At 37.3% G+C, this 17,201-nt stretch overlaps 1 protein-coding gene across 4 annotated transcripts in view; it reads right to left on the reverse strand.

Moving 5' to 3' along the window:
- Window positions 1–404: 404 nt before the first annotated feature.
- USP45 (ubiquitin specific peptidase 45) overlaps window positions 405–17,201 on the reverse strand; it is a 65,433-nt gene continuing 48,636 nt past the window's right edge. For all 4 annotated transcript variants that reach the window (XM_081944847.1, XM_081944844.1, XM_081944846.1 and 1 more), the window contains exons 11-18: window positions 15,631–15,722; window positions 13,191–13,247; window positions 12,753–12,899; window positions 11,579–12,245; window positions 10,221–10,318; window positions 9,567–9,653; window positions 8,929–9,082; window positions 405–7,527 (exon numbers count right to left, since the gene is read on the reverse strand). In XM_081944847.1, the coding sequence (XP_081800973.1) occupies window positions 7,397–7,527; window positions 8,929–9,082; window positions 9,567–9,653; window positions 10,221–10,318; window positions 11,579–12,245; window positions 12,753–12,899; window positions 13,191–13,247; window positions 15,631–15,722 (1,433 nt within the window). In that variant the 3' untranslated portion in view covers window positions 405–7,396. The remainder of the gene's footprint in view (window positions 7,528–8,928; window positions 9,083–9,566; window positions 9,654–10,220; window positions 10,319–11,578; window positions 12,246–12,752; window positions 12,900–13,190; window positions 13,248–15,630; window positions 15,723–17,201) is intronic.

Genomic DNA, 17,201 nt, shown 5'->3' on the forward strand with positions numbered 1-17,201 from the left:
AAGTACAGATATATATGCCCATCTGTCAAATAGCACTTATACCCATATCATTCCGAGGTTTTCTTAATATCCAGGATAAACTTCATTATGGTATGTGGAAGACAAACAGGAGGAACCAAATTTGACTCAGGACACAGTAGAGGTGCAAAATTTCATCAGTCTGCAGACTGAAGTAATCTGCAAGTTACTTCAGATGAAGCAACAATCAAGATAGTTAAAATTGTAAGATATCTGATAAAAAGAAGCTATGACATAGCTGATGCAGACTGCTGATGTTATAAATCTAGAAACGATTATGGGAAACTAGATTCTTACTGTTTCATTATTTTAAAATATTCTGATAAATGAGGAAAGGCAATACTTTTTTCCTTCTTTTAATAAAAGAAAACAGACATTTCACTATTTAATGTTTTGCAAATGTTCCTTTTGGGGATTTTGAACAATTTACAGTATACTAAATATACAGTAGACACTGGCGAAAATAAATGTAGTGTGTCATATTAAGCATAAATGCCTTCATGAACTTCATCTATATGAAGAAGTTGGTTTGAACAATAAACCAAAACTTAACACTAAATTTCCACAAAGTATGTATTTTATTTTACCCAATCACATAAATGTAAACATACTTTCCTAAACACCTGATATTTGATCTTGAAAAATAAAATTTATTTTCTATTTGCATCCAAAATGGAATATATTTAAAAGTCATTTTCTTATTTTGTCTGTTTTGTTAAATACATATTAAAACTTTCTATACATTACATGTAAAAATAGTGATAATTTTAATGCATATACAAAGCAAATTCAGCTTGCATTTATCTTTGCTATTATGTAACATTTATTGTCTGCCTATATACCATCATTTCAAATATAATCCAAGAATACTAGTGTTGAAATGCCATCATTTTTGTTAACATATTTAAAAGCCTTTTAGTATTCTGCTTCACCTAACCCATTTATCTATGGGATTTTATCTGTCAACATACAGAATGCATTGCTTGTATATTCATGAACCTAAGAACACCAAAACACTTCAGTATGAATGCGTTCCTATGGTACTGTTTTAGAAACTTGACAACCAATGTGTTTAAACGTAAAAGCCAAAATCAGCTAATACTTACTTTAAAAGAAAACAAATTAAAAAGGGAATAATTCCTAGGCTGCTACTTAGAAGTAGATAATCTCAAATATAGCAAAAATGATAAACTGGAGCATTTATGCACTAGTGTCTCTGTGTATAAAGCAACAACTGTACATAAAGTCTTGTCTAAATTGGGATCAGTTACACAAACAGTAATAAACTATTAGGAATCTTGACTAGAGTTTGCCTCCTTCCTTCCTATTACCCAAGAATATACAAACCCCATTTACAAAATATCTGTTCATAAAACATTATCTTAATCATAGTTGTCAATATTATTGTTTTGAAAGCCCATTTGACACAGAGAACATGTTTTCAGTAAAATAAGATATAAATTTCCAAGAACAAACCAGAAGATGGTGCTACCTCAGCTAGCAATTTTTGAGATGTTTTACAGACACAAGGACAGAATCACCAATGAGTATGCAGGCTAGAAATGGCAGGGGTTAATGTTCCACAGATATGGGAAGTAGATATTTAAGATAAATCCACTCATTTATGTCAATGTTTAATCTCCAGAGAAAGCAAGAATAGGGGAATGATAAAAACAATGTACCGTACATCTTATGAAAAGAGGTCGTGTAATATAACTCAAACGGATCGAAAAGCAAGAATTAATTTTTATTTATTTATTTATTCAATGCATATAGCTATAATGTGAACATAACAAATAGAAGGATAGAACAAGAGGAAAGAAATATAATTCTTTCTTTTAAATTAAAGAAAAACACAGTAGGATAACTCCAGCCAGAAGTAGCAGTAAATGCACTGATTTTATAATACAAATAAGAGAAAAATGACAAATGTTTCTTTTAGTACCAAGGGCCATGCTCCAGTCAAAATGTAGAATATTTAAATACCATAGATCTCAGTGACAAAATTGAAGAATTCATTTCTTCACTTTGCTTATAAGTTCTTATTTATGGAACTAAACCTCAGATTGTATGAAAGATCTGAAATATATTGGGTGGAAAGTAATCTTTATCTTGGGATTTAAAATTACGTATACATGATAATCTCGGGTACAAATTTATCTGTTCATCTATTTTATTGTCATGCAAACAAAGGTACCTGTATATATCAGAACGTATGAAACAATAAATGTAACTCACCCCCACAATTGTTTGAGATTAGATGCCCATGGATTCACTACACTATACACATCCCCTGGATGCCACTAGGTGGCACTGTTTCATAGAATGGACCCACAGCAGGCTCCTTCTGCCAGGATGAAGAGAAATAACTGGGAGAGAAGTTGTCCTGCAATAATTTGGCATTGTACTACAAGAGGCTTTTCAAGCGGTAACCAGCACTTTGATGGACTCTTATAAGGTACTAGTAAAGTGCTGCTACAGGAGTGCACCAAAGTGCCTCCAGAACTACTGACTACTGTATTTCAGATCAGTTGCAGCTTCTGCGTGGTTTTTCAAGGTTAATCTAATATACTGTACTTTGCAATAATCCTGCCAGGGGTTGACTAGGCAATGACTTTACCTGGAGATTTCGTGTAGATATTCAATAGTAGTTGAGACCAAGTAGTAGAGGCCTGGGAAATCCCACAGAATGGATACTTGGGGCACAATTTCTCCTTTTATCTACCAGCACTAATTGGAAATGCCCCGGAAGAAAAGAGAACCACTACAACACCATGCCTCTCATTCCTAATCTATAGAAATAGTCCAGAGAGATATAGTGACTGCTTGTATCAAAGACGGATGAGAAATCAAGGAAGGCCAGAATGGATTGTACCACCTCATCCCAATCCTACCACAGGCCTTCTATAACTGCAATCAATGCTATCCAGATAATCCGCTTCATCCATACTCTCTGTAACTACAAGCCAATCGCTTTCCCCAAAACTTCCACTTTCTTGGGATTAGCAGTTTTAAACTCATCCCAGATAGCTATGCCAGTCACCTCCAAGAGACCTCCACAGCAATTTGGAGTGATTTCATCCAACAGACACCTAGATTAGTTTTTATGGTAGCCCTGTAGATCTTCCTCCATTCTCTACTTCCCCAAGAGGGATTGGATTACTCTAATGTCTATCTCCAGATGCAATAAGGGTAGAAAAATTGCATTTTGCTGTTCTATAACCATGAGGTAGTCTCACCTGTGTTAAATCTGATCCCTTTGTTTTCCGTCAGTGACTCTGTGGGATCTAGAGGTCACACAAGCACAATTTTACTCAAGTCCTTGGCTGCCCTTTCATTCCAGATAGCAACAAAGGCCTCAGATGAACCCAATCCAAGCTTCTTTTAAACCTGTAGAGATTTATCAGGTGCCTGAAACAGACAAATCTAATGGGCCTCCCTCCCTGTGCCAAGGAGTGCTTAAACGGAACTCTAAGGTAAATGATCTGACCACCACAATTGGTAAGCCTTTCCCAGATATTATTGGATGGTAGTTGTGTTACATGAATAAACCTATGTGTGTCAATGTGGGTTGCTGCATTCTGCAGAAGCTGAAGCTTCGACAGGCACTTAGTTCCATGTGGAGTGCCCTGCAGTGCTTTAGCTGCAAGATGACAAGGAATGAATGACTGCAACTCTTAACTGCAACAGGTCCAGATAATCTGCATCCTCCAGAATTTTTGAAACTGCAGGTCTAGCATGGTTTCCCCCCCAATAACTTTTCTAAAAATAGCAGGTTGGATACTGGATTAAAATTGTCCACCCAGCTGGGGTCCAGCAATGGCTTTTTCAGGCAAATAGAATCACCACCTATAGAGAGGTCTCTGCTTGATTCCAGCTACGTATTACCTACCGGAGCCCCTAACCAACTAAGAGGAGCGTGTATCTAATATATAGCAAATTTGTGGTTTTTCATCCCCTGCTGGCAATGATCTCTCCCAGTGACTTCATATGGCTGTAAATAGTAATGGGGAGAGGAACAAGCTTTGGGACACTTTAGGCAAGGGCTCCATCTTTTCCCCGACCACCAATGACTAAAACCACATTATCCAGGGAGGAAATTTACTGAGGAACAGTGCTCTCTATTCCCAATTCTTACAGCAAGTTTAGTATAACATGGTTAATAGTACTGAGGGACATTGAGAAATTCAGCAGGATCACTCTCGTAACATTTTCCCTCCTCATACAGCTTAAAAACAAACAGAAAATAAACAAGCCATAAATAGTGATCTCTAATTCATAATACTGGATCTAGAGCTGATAAATGCAGACTTTTCTATCTTAGCAGCTATAGGTTCAACAAAGCTATTAAATTAAATATACAGGAATTTGAAAGCACCTCCTTTCCCAAAATAAGTAGAGACATATTCCATACTCCCACTAGCAGAAGTTACCTCTACTCAATATTTACTTTTCTCTTCGCTTTGTAAAATAATACTTGTTCAAGAGAGACCTCTATTCTCAAAGTAGGTTTTGGAGGATGATGGGATGATTAGCAATAGACTTATATACCCCTTCACAGTGCTTTACAGCCCTCTCAAGCAATTTATAGAGTCAGCATATTGCCCCCAACAATCTGAGTCCTCATTTTGCTGACCTCGGAGGGATGGAAGGCTGAGTCAACCTTGAGCTGGTCAGATCGAACTTCTGGCAGTGAGCAGTGAGTTAGCTGCAGTACTGCATTCTAACCACTGCGCCACCACAGCTTAGGTGATTGTCATTAATCATCTTCAATATGGATTCAATCCTCCTTATATCTGTGCCAAGTGGCATAGTTACAAAACTTATAAATAACCAAATTCTAAACCATACAGGCATATTTTATACATTAAAAGCCACACTTAATGGGAAGCTAATTGTACAGTTACTTAATATATAAAAATAAAACAATGTATTGATATTCACAACAAAGACCTGAGAGGTAATTCTATTTAAGTCACCTTAAATCACATACATTTGGACACCGTAATATCTATTTTTAATAGAAAAACCACTCAAATATTATCAATGTACATAATGAAAAACACAAAATATAAAATATTTTAGGAAAATGTAGTTTTCTTTAAAGATATGTAGTATTTAATTCAGGAGTCGTGTTTCTACCTACTTTTACCCAGTAATTCTGTAACCCAGTCAAATGATGGTTTCTGGCAACATACCATCACCCTAACTAGGTCACAAATAACCATTTATAGAATACAGTGTCCCATATAATTTCTCTAGGAAATATATAGTATATCAGGAGTTTTACCCAAATATCATATCATTAGCCTCTTCCCCAGGGAATAGGCTGGCTTGAACCGTGCCACTAAACGATGTATGGTACATACATTATTTGTGCTTGAGCCTTAAAAATTAGTTCTGTCACTGAGAAGGTTGCTTTTTTTTCATTTACTCTTTTACTTTTGGTCTTTTTCTTTTCAAGTATTAAGTAGGTAAGTCAACTATCTGTCTTTATAGATTCCCACAATGTGATTGGGTAAAGTTAAATTAACTTTTCCTTGTTGGGGTTCCTAGTTTAATTCCCTTCTTGACCTATTTAACATTATTTAAAAAACAGGGCCATGACGGCATGCATTAAATAGTAAAAATGTATGTAAAGTAGACATACTTGTGCTTTTGAGATTTATTCTGCATGACATTGTTTTTCAAGTTCAGAGAAAGTACCGTATTTTTCAGACTATAAGATGAACCAGACTATGCACCTAAATTTACAGGAGAAAAACAAGGAAAAAAAATAGTTTTTGCCAGAAGCACTCTGCAGTGCTCCGCACGACCAGTTTTTCCAAAAACATGGCCATTTTTGGCCTGCAGAGTGCTTCTGGGGGCCTGGGAGGGCAAAAATGCAATGCGTGGAGGGCTTGGGAGCCCAAAAATGAGCCTGTTTTTAGTAAAAACAGGGCATGCAGAGCACTGCAGAATGCTTCTGAGGATCTGTGAGGGGGGAAACGTGATGCGCAGAGGGTTCGGGAAGCCAAAAATGACCGTGTTCCACAGCTGGTATTCAGCACATTCTAACCAGTTCTGGAGAACCAGGAGCAGAAATTTAGAGTAGTTCAGAGAACCGGTAAATACCACCTCTGACTGGCCCCGTCCCCATCTATTCTCTGCCTCCCGAGTCCCAGCTCATCAGGAGGAAATGCGGATTTTGCAGTATCCTTCCCCTGACATGGCCACCAAGCCACGCCCACTAAGCCATGTCAAGCCCACCAAGCCACGTCGGTAGTAAACCAGTAGTAAAAATTTTTGAATCCCACCATTGCCGTATTCTGTCTATAAGATGCACCTAAATTTTTACTCACTTTTAGCAGGGGAAAGGCATGCCTTACTTACACTCTTCCAAAAAATACGGTAATCTCTTCTCTTGAACACATGCATTGTTTGTCAATAAATTTATGTGGAGAATATCCAATTGTTCTGAAAAGGTATGGCTTGCTCCCGCTTCTCAGTGCAAGAAAGATGGATTCAGAGGTGGTTTGGGGTTCACTAAATTTGAAATCCAGAACATCACAGGATGAATGTCTGTTTAACTTGCTCCTTTCTGATAGTTTCAACTATAATATTATCAGATTTCAAGGCATATTCAAATAAAGAAAAGCATCCTGGAATAAAATCAGGCCTGCACTCCCACATTCCCTTAGGACACACAATATAGTATCCTAGTTTTGTAGAATGAACCATTTTGATTCCATTTGTGGAACATGTTAAATTTATACCCAATTATTCCTTTCAAGAATAATTGAGTGCCAAATATTTTACAAAAACATGATGTCCCCAAACAGCTTTTTCTTCACTGAGGAAAAATCAGGTTGTCAGTCTTATCAAGAGTGTTCCTGCAATTCACTTTTGAAAAAGCACATGATTTTAACTAGCCCATTTTGAAAAAAATAACTATTTCGTTTCGCAATGTATTATTTCACATTACAGCTTAGAAGTTCAAAATCAGTGTCTGCTTGGATTCAGAAACACACACATACACCCATGTCTTACAATCACATACGAATTTTGTTTTAAATTAATTTCCATTTTAATGCAGTCTGTGCCCTCAATTCTTCATAAAAGCATATGAAGCTGTGGGTTCTTTTAAAACAGCAACTGAATTAAAACGTTAGCCACTCTACTGTATTTTTGAATGCATGAAAAAGTGGGGGAGGGGGGAACAATGCATGCATAGACTGTTCTGTATCCAAGCCATGATTTACAGAGTCTGAAACCAGGGTATATTTTCTATTGAAGAAGAACAGATAAAGGCACAATATTTACATATAGTGTAATTTTCTCTGCCCTTTAGCAAGTTAAATAACACTAATTGCTTCCCTGTTTTCCATACTGAACATGGCTACAGAATTCTTTCATAGAAAAGCAAATAGGCTTGTGAATTTAATACTCTTGATTCTGGGACTGCTTGTACATAGGTATCACTGACATAAACCCACTGTCCTACGGCTGATCCCGGAGATTCTTTTAAACCTGCAATGCAAACAAACGCACACAACCAGTATTCATTAGCTGGAATCAACAGGTACAATCAAGCTAAGCAAACCATTAGGATTCAGAAGCAAATATCTCACTCTTAAAACAGGGCTGTCAAACTTGCAGCCCACGGGCCAGAAGCATCACACACTGGCATGCCCACGCCCCGTTTAACAATTGGGGGGGGATCATGATATGTCACATGACGCCACCGTGATGCCGTGAGGTTGACACCCCTGCTCTAAAACATTTACAAATTTGTTTTTAGGATCTTGGCTCTGTTCTTTTGGAAGCTTTACTGAAAGTTGTGAAAGTTGCTTGAGAAAGACTGCGTGAAACAAGGAAACCACATGGTAGTAACACCCAAATTGTGGCTTGGAACAAGCAAGAGCATTTGAAAGAGACTAAAGTGGTTCTTGTAAATAATGAGGGTAGTTTTTATATTCTTCTTATCATTCCCTGCTTGAGCAAGGAGGCAAGAGCTTCAAGGCTAGGGGAAAAGTGATACAGTATAGCACACCAAATCTAGACTCCATAAAAAAGTATGTTTTTCTAACATATGGGCCTCTTGAGAGTATCAGCCACATCTGATTGCTTAAATTCATGTCCACCTCATGCCAAAATTAAAATCATGTTAACAGATATGATGCATGCAATGTAAAGGAAACAGTTTTCTGCAATTATTAGCATTTGTAACAATATTTGGGGGGAGAGGGGAACTATGCAAATGAAAATATAATAAAGATTACATACATACATACATACATACATACATACATACATACATGTATATAATCCTTGACTTACAACCATTCACTTAGCAACCATTCAAAATTACAGTGGCACTGAAAATAATAAGTAGAAGCAGTCCTTGCACTTATGACAGTAGCAGCATACGCTGGTCGCATAATAAAAAATTCAGGCACTTGGCAACCAGCATGCATTTTTGTCCGTTGCCATGTCCCGGAGTCACATGATCACTATTTCTAATTTTCCCAGCTGGCTTCTGACAAACAAAGTCAACGCAGGGAGTCAGATTCCCTTAACGACCACACGAATCACTTAACAAATGCAATGATTCATGTCTTAACTCAGGGGTGTCCAAACTTGGGAACTTTAAGACTTGTGGACTTCAACTCCTAGAATTCCCCAGCCAGCCATGGCTGGCTGGGGAATTCTGGGAGTTGAAGTCTACAAGTCTTAAAGTTCCCAAGTTTGGACACCCCTGTCTTAACTGGAGCAAACTGGTGATAAAATTGGTTGGCGCTCACTTAAAAACTGCCTTGCTTAGCAATGAAAATCCTGATCCCAATTGTGGTGGTAAGTTGCGGACTTCCTGTTTACACAACATCTGTATTTTTTTTTAATTTAATCACACGGTTTTGTTTAGATACCTACCTTGAACGTTTTTATTGCTAGAATTGTGCTCCAAATGTTTTTTGGACGATGATCGGATTTTTACATAAGCTGCATAATGACCTCCCCGCATGGAGCCATTATGCTCTACTATTCCGTAAAGCGCATAGAGGACCTTCCCACCATCAGTGACATTCTAGGAAAGGAAGGAAAGAAGTGAGGGCCACGTAGCATAGGCTTTGTAATACTTTCAGTATGGGTTTTGTAATTCTGTTGCACTGGCTAACTAACAGTTTTTCTTATATTTTAATTTGCCTTATTTCTCTCTTTCTCTTCTAAATGTATTGTTAATAATTAGCCCTAAGTTTAACCTAGCAAGAAGAGTGTAAAAGCTTTATTGTAGAACCTACAACTGGCCAACTCTTTGATACATGTTAAATAAATGCAATGTTATTCAAAGAAAACAGCCAATTTATTCTAATTTCAGGCAGCAAAAGGTATTTTCAGCTATTGTTAAAGCGTAGTTTAACAGAATGATCTTGTGCTGAATACGAATCTGACTGAATGTATGCCTAAAAATGTGTGATGTTTGTAAGAAGGAATTCACTTCAATTTTTGACTGAAACATCACCAATTTTGCTTCAAACACAATCTGACATTATGCTTTTATAATGTCTTACCTTGCAAAAGGCAGAACAAAATGGAGCCAAGTCCAAAACAAGTGGGAAATCTACATGTCGATTTACTTTTCGTAGGCTCAGGCCAGCCTTTAAAAGAAATTAAAAGTATTTGTAGAATTTGAATTTAATGCATAAATATTTGAAATAGGACATTTTGAAATAAATAAGTCAGTAGCAACTATGAGTGATCTACAAAACAAATGATATTGTAGAGCTACAATATACAACCTAAAATATTATCTTGCCTTGTATCACTCCAGTCCAGGAAAAATGAAACATAGAATATTTAGGAATCAAGAGCAAAACCTGAATCTGAATGCTATATTTGAAGCATATTATTAAGGTAGGAATCAAGTAGTGCTGAAACAAAACTTAAGTTATTTTTTTTTCTTTTAATAGATATAACTGTACTACTTTTCAAAAAGTAGTGGAAAGACAATGAACTCTGTATATAACCCTCTCTCTCTCTCTCTCTCTCTCTCTCTCTCTCTCTCTCTCTCTCTCTCTCTCTCTCTCTCTTTGTTTTTGCAAATCTTCCACCGCTCCTAGCCAACTTCTGAGAATGAACCAAACAAATATTTAATGTTCTTCTAATAAAAATACCTGTCTTTTAACTTTTAAGGAGGAAAAACCCCATCTTTTTCAGTGCATTACCTGATGAAATCTTTTCAGATGGAGGATCAGAACAGCAGGAACCAAAGAAATCAGCAGCTGCTTCCTAGCATTTGTATAGACACTTTCTGTCTTCTTATCTATAAAAAAATACATTTATAACGAAAATGATCTGAAAATGCTTGAAAAATATAAGGCAGAGCATAGAGATAGAGACAGATGGAGAGATAGAGATGATAGAGATAGAAACAGACGTTCCAATAATATATCCTGGTCAACAGTATCACAAGCCACTGAAAAAGCCAGTAGTAGCATTCATAAGGGCTTTCCTTGTTGTTCTATATATACAGGCCAACCAATGAGCAACACCGTGGCTAAACCCAGACTCAGAATGACCAGGCTATCTATTCTGTTTAAAAGAAAATCTTTGAAAGTGTAGTACCACTACTTCCCCATCAGCTTAGCTGAGTGTGGAATACTGGATATCACCCAACAGTCATTAAAACTGATCAAACTTTACCTCCTTAAACAACACCCTCACTCTTTCCTTCTATCAGAAAGAAGGAAACAACAATCTGATCATTGGCGGGCTAGGTTTTTTGTTTTTTTTACAGGGCCCTCCAAGCCAACTTGAGAAGAGATCCAACTGGTTCCAACAGATTCAAGAATATTCCCTTATTCTTCAGGAGATAAACTGCAAAGCTGCCTCAAAAAGGATGGTACTGGATGGTTCATCAGACACCCGTGGTGACATCAAAGCCAGCAATGAACCTGAACAATCTTATCCGCAAAGAATCAATGAACAGCTAACCTCTAGGTGAATTTTCACAAGGCCTTTGAAATGGATCCCTCAATTCACTTTTAAAGCAGGCAGTATAAGGCAGGGGTGTCAAACTCGATTTCATCAAGGGCCACATCAAAGTTGTAGACGACCTCAGAGGGGGGCGTGGGGGCATGGCCACCTCGACGCCACTCATGTCAGGTGCGCAGGTGGTGGCCCTAGCGCTCTGCCAGGAAAACAGGCTCCCGAGTTCCGTTTTCAGCTGCAACAGCCTCCTGCAACCCTCCCCCAGCGAAAACAGAGCTTGGGAGGGCTGCATGGGACCCTCCAGATCTCCACTCTCTCTTGTGCATGAGGTATTGGCAATGTCTTCCATTTTAGAGTTTCTGATTTTTCCGGGCAGAATAAAAGGGACTGGCATCAGGGGCCAGTCCTTTGCTGTTCCCAGGGTGACCCTCTGGGCCAGATCTAAGCACCCCGTGGGCCGGATCCGGCCCCTGGGCCTTGAGTTTGACACCCCTGGTATAAAGTATGGGAAGGGCACTGCTTTCCAAAATGCATAAACACCACTCTTGAATGAGCATGTGCTTGAATCAGAAAATTTTTTATTACGAGCTACCTGTGGAATTTGCTTTTTTCTGATGTTTGTGCTTCTGATCTGTGCACTTTTCACACAGCAGCTTATTGTTCCCCATTAGCAGCTCCACGGACGTAAACTGATAGAGGCATGACTGAACCGAACATTCCTTAGAACTTGTTACGTAACTCTGAGAAAGTGTCTGGAAAGCATTTTGAGGGTTTTGCACCTCTGCGGAAAAGGCAGTGTTCTTCGACAGGCTCGAAAGAGTGTTGAGAGGCCCTTCACTCTCAATGGCTGTGCTTCCAAAGTGAAATTTTGACAAGGTACTAGTAAGTGCCTCCGTACTGCTATTGCTGGGTTTGCTATATTGCGTTTTAGTATTTGGAGGTAAGTGTCTGTGTCTATCTGTGCATAAATCAGGTGAGGGACAAGTTTTATTGGCCGTAATTTGCTTAGCCGCGCTTTCGCTTTCAGAGGCCTCGCTATCAGCATCAATGCTACTTTCAGAACGGCTGACTTCTTTCTCACTGCCTTCAGTCTGACTTCCATTTCCTGGGGAGTCCAAAACGGCACCACTCTCTCTTGTGCATGAAGTATTGGCAATGTCTTCCATTTTAGAGTTTCTGATTTTTCCGGGCAGAATAAAAGGGCTTATTTCTTCTTCATCAGATTTGTTGGCAAGTCGTCTTTCATGGTTTACCTGGTTCTGCCAGTTGCCATGTCATCATCAAGGTGTTAAAGGAAAAAGGAAAAAACAACAACACATTATTCAAATCCCATAGAAGCACTGAAAACAAAATCTTACTTTCTTTACACATGCATTTAAATGATATTGTTTAATCTTACTTTCTTTATACATGCATTTAAATGCTATTATTTAAGAAATCATTTTTCAGCAAGGTTTCCAAATCAAATTTGAATGTTCGCCTTCGAGTACTATATTTTAAATCTATCATTTTAAGATATATTCAGCCTCATATATAATTTTATATACTGTATATTTCAGTCACAATCATTTCTTTTATATTAAAATCTTTCAATTAATCAATACAGTACTACGATTTCTGAAAGCAGTGATTAAAGTACATTCAAACACTTGTGACCTAAAATTGCAAGTTAAAAATATGTAATCCAGGTTTTTAAAAAGAACAATTAAATTTACGTGACGAACATCTGAATTCATGTACAAATGTCCATACTGGCATATTCTTACCTTATCCTTTGTTAATGAACACTTTCTAGATAATTTTGATTGCTGGTTAGTCAGAGCAGATATGGAAGAACAGCTGAATTGATCAGTATTTGCTTCTTGTATTTGTTTACCTTTGCTTGTCCTTCCAAAACAAACAGGTTTTGAGGTCTAAAAAAATCAACATGGGTTACTAGCAAATCATCTAAGATATTATTTAATTAGAATTGATTTTCATGCATACCATGAATTAAAAATAATAATAGCTGCGTTTACACAGTAATCTAGTCTAAACCAAAACCAAACCAGATTTAAAGCAATACATGACACCAGCTATAATTTCTATGCATATCAATATATTCTTTTCTCCATCCTAAATTGGCTGAGTTCTATATATCAATTGGCATGAAGAAGACTTCTGACAATTATAATGAAGGCTTTATGGAATAAGAACTTACTTACCCTTTCTTCTATTATAGGAAGTGAAAGATCAATGAAGGGTTCTTTTACTGTGGAAATCTTAGAACAGAAAAAAATGAAAATGGCAAGTGAATATCTTCTAGATTCCACCATACATACAAAGTTATATAGTAAATACATTTTTTATTAGGCATTGGAACACTTCACAAAAATGGAAAAACTGGGATTTGGAGGTGGAAAAAAAAATCCCCGCTGTACTGGTAGTCCTTATTTAATGACCACAATTGGAACTGGTAACTCTGTTGCTAAGCAAGGCAGTCATTAAGTGAGATATCACATGAATGTGAATGGGCTTACAGTCATACTTGCTCTGTGGTCATTAAGCAAATCACATCTGGATATCACATGATGGTAGCTTGCAATTTTAGTGCCAGCTTCTCCATTGACTCGACTTGTTGGGAGCCAGCTGTGAGCCATGCAAACGGCAATCGTGTGACCCTGGGATCCTGCGAGAGATTCTACTCTGTGTGCTTTGCTGTTAAGCTTTACAAAAGGAATAACTCTCTATGTATGCAAGAACAGCTTTCATCTCTCTTTCTACAGATAAGACACATTAAAATGCAGTGGTGATATCATAAAACACAGTATCCTATTACAACAGAGATTCTTTTAGAATATTGTTGAATTCTTCAAACAGGAACACATAATTTGACTTCAGGATTTAGTTTCAGGATGTTGCCCACTCAAAGAAGAGTAAAACGACAAACTTCTATATATGTCTAATAGTAGTATCAAACCTCTGACAACAATGCACAAGCAATGAAGCAAGATTCATATGGAATTCCATTAATATGCTTTAATATCAGAAAAGGGAAGCAGGATAGAGAATCTTGGAAACTGAATAAACAATCCTCGTTGCTTGTGAGTTCAGAAATACTGACTCATTAGAAAAGATCATATAAATATGAAGTGTTCATTATCACCAATGAAACCTATAGAAAACTATTAAAACATGATTCTTCACAGGTATCAATAAATATATTTAAATCAGTATTGTTCATAAAAGATACTTGTAAATCATAATTAATCAGGTGATTAAACCTTCAATCACCTAACTATATATTCAACTAACGTCTCTTGACTAACAGTAAGTTTTTGCTAACTGTTAGAAGTATGGGGGAGAGATCATTCTAAGTTATTGCCCCTCTTCATGCTCTGATGGATTGGCAACCCTTTTAAAAAAAATGTGGAAGGCAGCGAAGCCAAAGTGCAGTTATCAGAATTGTCATTCCTTCCTTAAGGCATAAACTTCAACTGGATCACAGAAACTTCCTTCAGCAGAGACACCAATTAAATAGAAGCAAACTATGAAACAAGGAGAAGTATACTGGCTGGTAGAATCAGGCACCAAGCAACTGAGTTGTCTCTCAACTTAGTAGCTAGAATGCCAAAGTCTACACCCTGGTAGCAGGCACATTACCAACTCTGTTGCCTAAAGTTGCTTTTCTTCATTATTACCATAATTTTTGTTCACTTGCTTTTTTTCAAGCAATAGAAATAGGCAGTGAACAAAAAATATAGATGTAATATATATATATTTGTACAACACAAATATAAAAAGGCAACATTAAAAATAAAAATATGGGTTTCTGCCTGCATGGTTTTCTGTGATGAGCCGAAGGACAGAAAGAGGGAGGAGTGAGCTCCCTCCCATATTTGGGCATACCAGGGGTTGTAACACAAACACACACACACACATATATATATGTATGTACGTATGTATGTACATATATACATACATACATACATATATACATACATATACACATACACATACACATACATACATACATACATACATACATACATACATACATACATACATATATATATATATATATATATATATATATATATATATGCCATCTTCAAGCGTGGGCAAAGACAATCTCAACCTTATACGGGAAAAGACCCGAATACAACAAAACCAGCATATATATATTTGCCTTTTCATCTTCCCGTAAAGCGAAGAAGATAGGATGGGGAAGCAATTGAATGGACAACAGCAACAACCAACCAATAACCAACCAGGACCATCCTAAAGACCTCACAATTCTCATACCAGTACCTGAGACCAATCTATTGACTTCTGTGATGTGCCTCCTTCCGCTGCTCGAACTGCAGGCTCCAACTTAAGTGTTGGTCTGCATGCACTAATGAATTTTTCAGGAGAAAACATTCTTTCTCTTTACATATTAGTTATTTTTTCAACTGGTATTCTTACTTCTATGCTGATTATAAGAAAAGCATTTCTTACTTCTCCAATACATGACAAATTAGAGAGGTGGAAACCAAACTGAACTTAATGAATTGATTTCCATAATATTTAAGAAGCCAATCCACATTGTCATGACAATATCAGAAATTACCATTATCCAAATGATTATTCAACATCCTTCTTATCAAATTCCATAATACTTACGTTTTCACATTCCTCGCACATGATAGTGCTGGTTAATTCACCCACAAAAATCCTGTCTATGAAATTCATCTTCACACCCTCTCTTCCATATGCTGGGAAAAAAAGAACTTATTTAAAAAATGTGCATCTCTATTCTAAATTTAGCAGAATTAATTCTAGGATTTAATTCAGAAAATATACCTCCAAAGAAAGTTATAGTTTGCATCCATTAACATGGGGGGGGGGGGGGGGGAATTATCATACCAAAGCTGCAAATACTGGGGTGGCCACCAGATGGCAATAAGAGGAAAGAGGTCATTGGATGTTTTCATACAGATACAGTTTGATTATAAACATGAGTTATCCATGACTACATTCAATTTTGTTTTTTATTTCTGCTAATTAGATAAAGATATATCATTTGTACTTGACAAGAATGTGGAGGTATTTTATCATGTTGTATGATGCAGCAGCAAATTCCAGTAGATTTTACTTTTCCCCTTAATATAATTTTGAAAACTATTCAAAAAATATGGGTTTTGGTATCTTTAACTTTAACCTGACACTAATTATGTGAATTTTACTCATCAACAACAAGCTGAGAAGCACAACTATTTGCCTTGAGATGATGATATAGCTGGTGTTTTATCAGCAGAAAATAATCTCCCCAACTCCTTACACAGCATGAATTTTATAAGGTCTATGTAAAGGTAAAGATTCCCCTCGATATATGTGCTAGTCGTTCCCAACTCTAGGGGGCGGTGCTTATCTCCGTTTCTAAGCTGAAGACCCAGCGCTGTCCAAAGATGTCTCCGTGGTCATGTAGCCAGCATGATTAAATGTTGAAGGTGCCCGGAACGCTGTTACCTTCCCACCAAAGGTGGTTCCTACTTTTCTACATTTTTACATGCTTTCGAACTGCTAGGTTGGCAGAAGCTGGGAGAAGTAGCAGGAGCTCACACCCTTATGCAGCGCTAGGGTTTCGAATTGCTGAACTGCCAACCTTTCTGATTGACAAGCTCAGCGTCTTAACCACTGAGCCACCGTGTCCCTTTAGGTTCTACGTAAATGTGCTCAAATGCTTCCAGGTTAATATGTACAGGGCTATAGTCTTCTATTTATATTCTACATATCTGAATTTTTTTATGCACCCATCAAGTTGCCAACTTTTCAGCTTTTCTAGTTAAATGTAAAGTAGTGCCTGATACCTCACAGTACAATCCTAGAACCTTCTCAGAAATCAGTCTCCCCAAATTCAGTGAAACATTTTCCTAGGTAAGTTAGCACAGGCACTGCAGTCTTCAGTTTGTATACTCTTCTTTCCTTCTCAATTACTGTGTAGGTTTCAGAAATCCATCATGGCAGGTTGTGTCCAAAATGTCTGTCTGCCTAGGCAGAGTTTATTTGGCTTTTATACAGTTTCAACAAGCAGAATAGAGCACAGGTAGCAACAGTATTGTTCTTTTGGTTTACTCCTTCCCTTTTCCTTTGTGAATCCAGAAAGCTATCCAGGCCAAGGTTGAATCTAATTCTCTGATACGGCCTGTCTCTGCTCGGTGAGATAATGGGTTAAAAGGTAAACGGCTACTTGA

The sequence above is a fragment of the Natrix helvetica genome (genome assembly GCF_964273705.1).
Source record: "Natrix helvetica genome assembly, chromosome: 2".
In the NCBI taxonomy this organism is placed as follows: domain Eukaryota; kingdom Metazoa; phylum Chordata; class Lepidosauria; order Squamata; family Natricidae; genus Natrix; species Natrix helvetica.